Here is an 11,402-nt window from a genome sequence, read left to right as displayed (position 1 = left end):
CGAGGAGACACTGACAGCTATTATGGAGGCAGTGACAAAAGCCGTGAATAGGGCTATTGGGGACGAGATGTCTGAGAACTTTGGTCTCGTTCTCGACGGTTGGACCCACGGTACGGAACGCTATTTGGCGGTCTTTGCATGCTACGAAACCTCGGCGGGCTTGCAGCTCCCACTATTGTCGCTAGCCCCTGTGATGGACGAGCCCGACGACCAACTCAAAGCGGAGGGCCATCTCACGGCAATCAAGCGATTTCTGCCTTTCTTTGGTAAGTCAGTGTCCGGCTGTCTATATTTAGTCGGCGACAACTGCTCGGTACACAAACCGCTGGCCGATTTGCTTGGTGTGCCGCTTGTCGGTTGCGCAAGTCACCGACTAAATCTTGCCGCGCGGGACTTCTTGGAGCCCAGCGAGGACGACCTCGAGGCGGTACAGCAGCTTATGCGTAAGCTCCGCACTCTTAAGCAGGCGGCGAAATTACGGTATGTTGAGACTCTGACTGTATGAGGCTTTTATGCAGTAATACTAATGTATGTGTAAACCGTTTTGCAAATTTACAAAAATAGCATCAAAACACCACTTCGGGCGGTTTTGCAACAAGATACACGCTGGTCATCGACTTTTTCGATGCTGAAACGGTACTTTTGCATTCGAGAGTTTATTTCCGCCGACGATGACGAGCTTGCTGACTATCTACCATCGCGGACAGCGCACCGGAAGCTTGCCGCGCTACTCGCCAGCCTGGAGGACGTGGAGTCAGTCTCCAAGCGTTTAAAAGCTAACGGGCTCACCTTGCTCGATGAACGAGATCTGTTTGACGGTCTGATTGAAATTCAGCCGTCATTTGCGAAGTACATCGGTAAGCTAGCAAGATTTTGCACATTTCAACTTTTACCTGACATTTTGTTTCTCTAACTGTTATTTTGTGTGCTTGGTATACCTTACGACGCTAATATCGTTCATTCGCCCGACTTTGAGAAGGCTGTGGTAAACGTTTTGGCAGGCCACACTGCCCTACTCACTGATGCCGAAAATGCCACGTTAGCGCCGTTCAAGCGTCGAGCTAGTATGGCCTCGGTGTGTGAGCGTGCTGCGGTGACCAAGGAAGGATTCGCTGAACGAATTCTCAAGCGCCGCAAAGTTCCTGCTGCACCGGCGACATATATGCTGTTGGGGGCGATTCCACCGACTTCCAACATTGTAGAGCGATTGTTCAGTATGGCACTGCGTCACGAGCGCCACCAGCTGTCGCCTATTATGCTTGAGATGATTCTGTTCTTGAAGGTGAACAGCTCTCGCTGGGATGTGGCCACTGTCGAGCAGTGCCTTTAGGAAAGCTACTGATGACTAGCATGGTTGCAATAACTTACTGTGCTACTGCTTTGTTTCCAGTTATTTATTTTCTTTTCTTTGTCTGTGAGCGCAAATACTTATTTTTCTTTCCAACCTGCAATAGATCTATATCGTATTTTCGGGATGCCTGGTCTCGGTGGAGGCCTCGGTGAATGGGGAGGATGGGGAGGCTGGGGCGGTTGGGGTGGCTTTGGGCCCTACCGCTTCGGATTCAGGTGCGGCGGTGTCCACAGCTGGGCCTATCCGTTGGACTACTGTAACACTGATGGCGCAGGTCTGTATGGCGGCGGGTGTGGTCTGGGCATGCCTTCCGGTGGTCTCTTCTACTGCTAAGTTTGCGAGTGGAGAGGCAGTGATAGATTGCCACGAAGCTTCGCTACTTCTCTGGCCATAAAGGGGGTAGTGTAGTAGACTGCTTCATACAGAAAAGGGTTTCTATGCTCACGTCTTTGAATCAAACACTGCGGTATTTGAAAACTTTCCAAAAACTCAATTTTCTTGAAATTATTTGTTTACCAGACATCGATAATTTTAGTTCTAGAAACGGCAATCGCTACCTATCGTCAACAATGACGAGCGCAATATCACAGCGAGCACTGCGCGTGGTACATATACTGTCCGTTAATTCTTAGCGAGGAGCACTGCTTTTCTAGAAAAATGTAGCTGCATTTTGTCAGTGAGTATATAGAAATCATTATGCGAGCGAATAATTTGTCGACTGACAAATAGAAGATAATATCTAAGGATATAATCCTGTGCTAGTGTACATCCCTGCAGTGTACATTGGATGTAAAATGATAGTCAGTGCAGGGCTCAGAGAGTAGAATATAAATTGTATTTGAATGTCAGGAAAAAATAATTATTTATTCCGCAAAAGGGGGAGGCTATAATAAGAATCTAGATACTTTTCGTAAATTGCTAGCGTTTTGCTACTGTTAGACGACTATTTGCGTAGGCTAACGATGTCCATGTATCACTTCTGTTTGTATCAGAAACAGCATTCTAACTTTAATCAAGAGGTTTGCTCTAGTATATTTGATATTCTCTGTACCAGTGATACTACCCTGGCAATTGCTGCTTGTGGCGGACAAGCATTACATCACCGTAAATTATGGCTAGCCGAAGTAATTTAATCGTCGTGAATCTTGCCCGAGCCGTTACACTGAGCGCAGATGACGCCTAATACCACTCCAGTGATCGCAGTGCGACTCGCACAGGATGATCACGTATATACTCCTAGAACAAAACACCCAACCGAATACAGGACTGCAGTAGCTGTATACAGTAATATGCGTCAAGAAAGCTCTTAAGCAACGCATTTGAAGCTCAAGTTGTACAGAACAAAGTGACGAGAACCTTTTTCTGGTACTTTGAGAAGAAAACAAATATTATCTATTCTTATCAGTGGCTCACTACTGACGCACACTACTGTAAAGTCAACGGGGAAGCAACCCCCTGACACAGCTGTAAATCCAAAGCGGCTCCTTACTATTGTACAGTATCATTTTTTCGAAGAGCGTGGGATTTTAAAAAATCTCTACAGTTAGTTTTTTTCTATCTACTGATGGAACCTACAGAATCCTTTTCGGTAGCTGGACTCTAGTCGATTGCGGGGGAGATCGGTAGAACGTTCTGACACCGGTTACGTACAGTGATTCAGACCCTGGTAATATATGTTCGTTCGGACAGAGCACATTAGTACAGTGCGTGTCAGCCCGGTTATGAAGCCTGACCAGCCAACGTGCTGTAGCTGACATGTCCGCGTTGCGCAATACTGAGGAAAACCGTTTCTACATCGTTTTGAAATTGGGTGTCAAGCCACTTAATCTGAGCAGTGCATGGCGCTTTACATACTCGCACACACGGCTTACAATGCAAATAGCGACCGCATCTCTGTAAACTTTCCGATACATCCACCCTTCCCGTGTCGGTAACATGCGACAGGTGTATTAATGTAGAACAGTAACATTTTCGGATGTTTGCTACGTTTTTGGTGTACTCAATGCAGACCAATGCTTATGGTTTGTAAGATTAGTTGTACAAGGATTTGTCTGCGGGCTTTCTACACAGAGACCGCAACATGCTCGATCCAATTTGTGGCTCCGTTGTTACGTTCGAGACGCTGTAAAGTATTAACGATCTTTTGCGAGTAAGCGGGTACTCCGTACAGGATTCTGATCTTCCCCAACTCAGCGATCATCCAAGGTTAGTACGCCAGTCTCTTCAGGTCAATTCACTCATTCACCGCGAGCTAACAGGATACGACCGGGCTACGTTGGAGAAAATTGTCCGCGCCAGCGAGCCGAGCGATGATGTACGTTTTATCTTGAACTGATATTCACACCACCCCCTGGGAGATCAGAGAACTGGCATCCATAAACCATTGTTTCAGGAGGTCGATAATTTGCCGCTGGGTGGCTAAGGCTCTAAAAGACTTTTGACTACCCTTCAAGTCCAATATAAAAACTCGTCAGATCGGCGTGCAATGCTACCAGGTGTGAAGCAGCTAAAAGTTCGATCGCAGAGGCTAAAAAAAACGTGGAGATTTTTCAATCACGAAATACGCAGACGTGATGGAGATGTCAGCTCCGAGAATGTGCACAATGCTCGTACAATTTCACCAGCACCTCCAGTACGACTCGGACACGGACGCATACCGGTTTTGATTACAGTCATTCAACTATCAGCACGAGCTACTTGTACTGGATTGTCTTATAGATCCACTAGAGAACGATGACGTTTCGGTTGGGATCATATTCACTTTAAGGCGGCTGTTCCGGACTGCTAGTATGCAAGTGCTAGGCCAACGTATAATTGACAGATCACTGGTAGGGCTAGGTGCGACGGATGACTCTTACAAGAAACATTTTCGTGGGTGGACACTTGTTTCTTTTGGTGCCGTTGGTGTGCGATACACGGCACTGAGCAAGTATCAACAGAAGTTCTACCTAATGGCGTTCACGTTCACTCGAAGGGAAACGCCTTCACGCGGCTGTTTACTTTTTGCAGGGACAAATGTGAATGATTGTTTTTGGGGAGCTTTGGGGCTTAGCTACGGCTCAATGGATCACTCCGCCGCTATCGCAAGTGCCTTCCACCAAGTCTGGCCTGACACCAAACTCCTCAACGGCTGGCCGCGCTTGTATCGCAATGCTACAGGCAAAAAGTGTCTCTTGTCTACTATACATTTGTCAATCCTAACCTGCGAGATCGTAAAGCAAAATGGACTGAAGTAACTAAAATAAAAAAACAAATTTTTGAAATATATTTGAAAAAGGCGACTTTAGAGCAATGTAGATTTAGTATAGCGCTAGCCACTGGCTTCGAGCTAGTCCCAGACGTTCGGAGCACCACAACCATGCCAAGCGAGCTGAAGCACGGACTTGCCGCCCGAACGCGGGTGTTAGGCGGTTACAAGAGCGGACGAGACTGGGCCCTGGTGGCGGACTGTAGCGGCATCCCAGCCACTACAGCCCGCAAGATTGTCGAGCGTGGGACACCGGACGTCAAGACCAGAGGTGGTGCGCGCGCAGCGTGCACAAAGTGCACGCCTGAGATGGAGGAGGCGCTAGTGGAGTACTTGAAGGAAAAATGCTTAGCGCAGATGCAAGAGATGCTGCGGTTTGACTTCGCAGTTCGCATAAGCAAGAAAATATGATAAATTGTAAGCAATCAAGCAGGTATATGTGTGTATGCCATATCGAGGTTAATGTGCTGAAATGAGCAGTATGCATTCTCTGGACAGGTTCGTGTTGAGCCTGCAACGTGTAATAATGAAGCAAACATAGAGAAACGAAGAGTGATTGGAGAAGCGCTGCTTGTGCATGAGAAGGGGGGTCGTTCATCGTGTCCTATGACGAGACAAATTATAACATTTACTGTAAGCGCTCTCAAGGTCAAGCGCTGGTTGGACATCGAGCAGTCGTCAAGTTTCCACCTTCTAAGGGTGCCAACTTACAGCTACAGTGTGATGTTTCTCCGGAAGTTGGGCTAGTTCACTGGGATAGGCGCCGCGGTAGTATTGAGATGGGAATGAACGCAGCGTTTGCGAATGACGTGTACGACGCTGTCAAGGATTCTGATGTTTTCAACGAGCATTTTGTTGGCAAAGACGATCGTTATCATTTTGAATAACGCACCAGCCCATAATCAGACTGAACACCTGGTCAAGGGCAGGGATGACCTGGAGTTGTTGAGGCTCGGGCCGTACTCGCCCATGTGCAATTCAATCGAAGGTATGTTGCATGGTTAAATGCTGTAGGTCTTTCTACTAACTAATATTGTGCCTTTTGTATGTTGTAGGCTGCTTTAGCGTGTTGAAAGCGCGTATTAAAGTCTATCTCGCCATGAACAGCAATTAAATGTTCAATCTTCCCTATGTTCCCTATGGAGAGATGTCTGAACGCCGGATGCGTTTGCTGGAGAGTACTGCAGACCACTGCATGCCCTGTATGGATATGCGTCTCGCCATTGCGCATTGTCGGTCGCGGCAGCGATTCGTGAGAAACTCATGAAGTACGGCACGTTTAAAAAATTGATTTACACTAAATCAGCATTGCTCTACATTGAATTTTCACAAAACAATATTTTTAATAAAAAATGAAAACTAATTTTGTTGTCGTTGTCATCCTTGTCGTCATGGGCTCCTTTTTGATCATTGCAGCGGCATTCGCAGGAGGATCGATCTTCTCCGTCACCCCTGTGAACGTGACGCCGTCGGGTAGTGTGGACGCTTCAACTAGTTCGAATGCTTCGGCTGGGGTTTTGACGACAGGTTGGTCGGCGGTGGCGGCGGTGGCAGCACCGAGGACGGGCATCATAGCGACGAAGAAGCTGTTGAAGTTCATGGTATTGGTGGGTTTTCCCGTTGACCTGGCGGATGAGTTGGTACGTGACGTGCAGTATTGAAAGCAAATCCAGTTGTGGTCAAATCGACCTGTGAAGGCGGGGGTATGGCCTTCGTGTGTCATTAGGTCTCCGTAGTTCTTAAGCAGCAACGTCGCCGATTTGGGCTCATCGAGACGAACGATTAAAGGGACAGTGATCGAGCAACATTGCTTATAGGTATGATAGTCGCAACATTTTGTTTGACGCCTGAAGGGTAGTAGTTTCCGCCTCACGGTAATTAAAAAAAAACAAATATTAGGAAAGTGCTCAGAACTTATTCTAAAACTTAACAATAGCGTTGTTGTCGATTATTATAGTAGTTGTTGACAAATACCGTAGTAACGAATTCTGGTGCAAGCATTAAGAGTGATGACAAGTGGCTCTCAATTTGATTTGTATGTGCTTTTTAGTGCATGTACATGTATGAGCACCGCCATTCTAAGGACTGGCGAAACTCAGAAGTAATACTCCGGCTTCCACCGACCGTTATTGTACACCAATTTGTACTCGTTCGCACCCGGAAGCATTTTCTTGGCCAACTTGCTGAGGACTTTATCCCACTTCGACGTCTTGAGAGGTGCGCTTTCAGCTTTTGTGATAGCTCCAGATGCAACGTCGCGGACTCTAAACACCCTCTCCTCCGACTCTGGATCATGTTCGGAGGCCAAACCGGTCGTTTTCGTGGAGGCCCCTTGCCGGAGCGAGCGAGCCTCGCTACAACATGTCGCTACAAGAGTGGCGACAATCGTCAGTAGCACGAAACGGAGATGCATGAGTGACGGAATCTGCAGCTAGGCTTGGGCTTGTTTCTCGTAAGCTCTAGAGCGATAAATGAGAAATGACGTTCAGCATTAATGGATCCGCAACTTGGTTCCGCTTGCCGCAAGACTGGACGTGTGGCCCCATCTCCCGCGGCATCATGCAGCAAATCAGCTGTACTAACAAAATTCAAAGTGCTTACGTGATGAAATACGAAGCGTACAGTAGCTTAAACAGAACTCGGAACGGTGAATAAACAAAACAAATAAGCATTAAAAGAATGTTTTTTATTAGCTATTTTTTTTACATCATATCAGAAGCCGCTGTAAGAAACGCCAAATAAACAATCTGGGTGGAGATATGCAATGAAGCTTTCACCGCCCCATAAAGGAATGGCTTGTTAGTACTTCCGTGATCACGATTTCCCTGCACTATCATCTCGTCAGGGCGCGTGATATGTCCCGTATTCTAACAGTGAATAGGAGCCCGGCTAGCTTAATTTAAAAAAGCTAGCTGGGCGAAAAAGTAGCATATCACGTGGTGAATACATCAAAACGCATTATAGGTGCAAAGTATTATCTCCTTCTCTAATAAAGCTAACTTTTTCGTGCCGGCTAAGATCGGCTGTACTGTTGCTGATCTGGGAAATACTCGATTTGATTTAGAAATGGTGCACATGTATTATAATAAAACATGTATCAATACCTGCACCTGTAATTTATTGTGGATTATCGCAGGGAACTCAACACTCCTTGGACCAAGGGCTTAGTTAAGATTTATGTACAGGTAGAAAAACACAATGGACATGCACGCGACGATTGTGAAACCTTTGGACAATCGGCAACGCGCATAATCAAAAAATAATTACCACCATGCGCAGAACACGTACAACACTATCACACATCGGAAGAGTCTGCATAGTCGAGCACAAAACGCGTAATCCAAGAGAGTGTACCACAGCGCGCAAAAGTAAGTTGTTCACGTAATACACCCGGAAAAGGGTTCGGATGGGGTTGTTGAAGGGCCCGGGAACCCTTTTTCAAAGTCTAAGAGTTGGCGCCCCCCTCCCCTCTCTCATGCCATCAGCTTTTGCTTGGAAGGACTCTGCAGCGCAGCCTCGACGATATTCTAGATCGCTGCAATAATGTACTGTATTGCAATTATCCCTCGCATGCAGTTCAAATCGCAAGTTGATATTTGTACAGAGCTCCTATTGGGAATATAACACTGCTAAAAAATATGTTTGAAGCAGTACTTATCTAAATGTTTTCAATCACTACAAAATTTCTATATATATGTAATCTGGTTACACTTAATGGTTGGCAGTCTCTTCATTCAAAACTTAATTTGCCTTAACGTTGAGCCCTTCGTCGTTAACAACGATAATACTGATGAATTTGTACGTGTAACCTCGAAAGGTGCTCAAAGCCCATGAAAAAAGATAACCTGTTCATTCGAAGTCGTAGACGAAGCAAATTTTGGTAGTAGGAACGCCAGCACACTACTATTTTGTTAAGGTGTTAACTCCGTAGGCCCACAGCTCAAAGAACTAACAGTAGTAGAGACCAGCGAAAGGAATGCCAAGACCGCACCCGCCGCTGTACAGACCCGCACCAAACCTGTTTTCAGTATCCCAACGGATAGGCCCAGCCAGGGACACCGCCGCACATGAATCCGAAGCGGTGGGGTCCATAGCCACCCCAACCGCCCCAGCCACCCCAGCCACCGAGTTCCCAGCTGCCAAGACCACCTATGTCTCCACTTAGACGGGCATAGGAAGTCGTTAGTCTAACTAAGTGACATCAATGTAACCTCACCAAAACTAAAAACTATGCCTCCACCGAGCCCCCATCCGTATTGCTCCTTCTCGTCATCCTTGTCGTCATGGGCCTCCTTTTTGATCATTGCAGCGGCATTCGCAGGAGGATCGATCTTCTCCGTCACCCCTGTGAACGTGACGCCGTCGGGTAGTGTGGACGCTTCAACTAGTTCGAATGCTTCGGCTGGGGTTTTGACGACAGGTTGGTCGGCGGTGGCGGCGGTGGCAGCACCGAGGACGGGCATCATAGCGACGAAGAAGCTGTTGAAGTTCATGGTATTGGTGGGTTTTCCCGTTGACCTGGCCGATGAGTTGGTACGTGACGTGCAGTATTGAAAGCAAATCCAGTTGTGGTCAAATCGACCTGTGAAGGCGGTGGTATGGCCTTCCTGTGTCATGAGGTCTCCGTAGTTCTTCAGCAGCAACGTCGCCGATTTGGGCTCATCGAGACGAACGATTAAAGGGACAGTGATCGAGCAACATTGCTTATAGCTATGATAGTCGCAACATTTTGTTTGACGCCTGAAGGGTAGTAGTTTCCGCCTCACGGTAATTAAAAAAAAAAATATTAGGAAAGTGCTCAGAACTTATTCTAAAACTTAACAATAGCGTTGTTGTCGATTATTATAGTAGTTGTTGACAAATACCGTAGTAACGAATTCTGGTGCAAGCATTAAGAGTGATGACAAGTGGCTCTCAATTTGATTTGTATGTGCTTTTTAGTGCATGTACAGGTATGAGCACCGCCATTCTAAGGACTGGCGAAACTCAGAAGTAATACTCCGGCTTCCACCGACCGTTATTGTACACCAATTTGTACTCGTTCGCACCCGGAAGCATTTGCTTGGCCAACTTGCTGAGGACTTTATCCCACTTCGACGTCTTGAGAGGTGCGCTTTCAGCTTTTGTGATAGCTCCAGATGCAACGTCGCGGACTCTAAACACCCTCTCCTCCGACTCTGGATCATGTTCGGAGGCCAAACCGGTCGTTTTCGTGGAGGCCCCTTGCCGGAGCGAGCGAGCCTCGCTACAACATGTCGCTACAAGAGTGGCGACAATCGTCAGTAGCACGAAACGGAGATGCATGAGTGACGGAATCTGCAGCTAGGCTTGGGCTTGTTTCTCGTAAGCTCTAGAGCGATAAATGAGAAATGACGTTCAGCATTAATGGATCCGCAACTTGGTTCCGCTTGCCGCAAGACTGGACGTGTGGCCCCATCTCCCGCGGCATCATGCAGCAAATCAGCTGTACTAACAAAATTCAAAGTGCTTACGTGATGAAATACGAAGCGTACAGTAGCTTAAACAGAACTCGGAACGGTGAATAAACAAAACAAATAAGCATTAAAAGAATGTTTTTTATTAGCTATTTTTTTACATCATATCAGAAGCCGCTGTAAGAAACGCCAAATAAACAATCTGGGTGGAGATATGCAATGAAGCTTTCACCGCCCCATAAAGGAATGGCTTGTTAGTACTTCCGTAATCACGATTTCCCTGCACTATCATCTCGTCAGGGCGCGTGATATGTCCCGTATTCTAACAATGAATAGGAGCCCGGCTAGCTTAATTTAAAAAAGCTAGCTGGGCGAAAAAGTAGCATATCACGTGGTGAATACATCAAAACGCATTATAGGTGCAAAGTATTATCTCCTTCTCTAATAAAGCTAACTTTTTCGTGCCGGCTAAGATCGGCTGTACTGTTGCTGATCTGGGAAATACTCGATTTGATTTAGAAATGGTGCACATGTATTATAATAAAACATGTATCAATACCTGCACCTGTAATTTATTGTGGATTATCGCAGGGAACTCAACACTCCTTGGACCAAGGGCTTAGTTAAGATTTATGTACAGGTAATAAAACACAATGGACATGCACGCGACGATTGTGAAACCTTTGGACAATCGGCAACGCGCATAATCAAAAATAATTACCACCATGCGCAGAACACGTACAACACTATCACACACCGGAAGAGTCTGCATAGTCGAGCACAAAATGCGTAATCCAAGAGAGTGTACCACAGCGCGCAAAAGTAAGTTGTTCACGTAATACACCCGGAAAGGGGTTTGGATGGGGTTGTTGAGGGGCCCGGGAACCCTTTTTCAAAGTCTAAGAGTTGGCGCCCCCCTCCCCCCTCTCATGCCATCAGCTTTTGCTTGGAAGGACTCTGCAGCGCAACCTCGACGATATTCTAGATCGCTGCAATAATGTACTGTATTGCAATTATCCCTCGCATGCAGTTCAAATCGCAAGTTGATATTTGTACAGAGCTCCTATTGGGAATATAACACTGCTAAAAAATATGTTTGAAGCAGTACTTATCTAAATGTTTTTTCAATCACTACAAAATTTCTATATATATGTAATCTGGTTACACTTAATGGTTGGCAGTCTCTTCATTCAAAACTTAATTTGCCTTAACGTTGAGCCCTTCGTCGTTAACAACGATAATACTGATGAATTTGTACGTGTAACCTCGAAAGGTGCTTAAAGCCCATGAAAAAAGATAACCTGTTCATTCGAAGTCGTAGACGAAGCAAATTTTGGTAGTAGGAACGCCAGCACACTACTATTTTGTT

The 11,402-nt window shown here is 46.2% G+C and overlaps 2 protein-coding genes across 2 annotated transcripts; both read right to left on the bottom strand.

Annotated features, from left to right (window-relative positions):
* Positions 1 to 6,693: 6,693 nt before the first annotated feature.
* PITG_09499 (secreted RxLR effector peptide protein, putative) lies at positions 6,694 to 7,011 on the bottom strand (the record flags this gene model as incomplete). The annotated part of the gene is made up of 1 exon (XM_002903100.1): positions 6,694 to 7,011. One exon carries the CDS (start codon positions 7,009 to 7,011, stop codon positions 6,694 to 6,696), a length of 318 nt encoding a protein of 105 aa, XP_002903146.1.
* Positions 7,012 to 9,584: 2,573 nt separating this feature from the next.
* PITG_09498 (secreted RxLR effector peptide protein, putative) lies at positions 9,585 to 9,902 on the bottom strand (the record flags this gene model as incomplete). The annotated part of the gene is made up of 1 exon (XM_002903099.1): positions 9,585 to 9,902. One exon carries the CDS (start codon positions 9,900 to 9,902, stop codon positions 9,585 to 9,587), a length of 318 nt encoding a protein of 105 aa, XP_002903145.1.
* Between the last annotated feature and the right edge of the window lie 1,500 nt (positions 9,903 to 11,402).

Source organism: Phytophthora infestans, genomic scaffold (genome assembly GCF_000142945.1).
Source record: "Phytophthora infestans T30-4 supercont1.15 genomic scaffold, whole genome shotgun sequence".
Taxonomy (NCBI): Eukaryota; Oomycota; class Peronosporomycetes; order Peronosporales; family Peronosporaceae; genus Phytophthora; species Phytophthora infestans.
The sequence above is the reverse complement of the archived record's forward strand: the minus strand, read 5'-3'. Positions and strand labels throughout refer to the sequence as shown.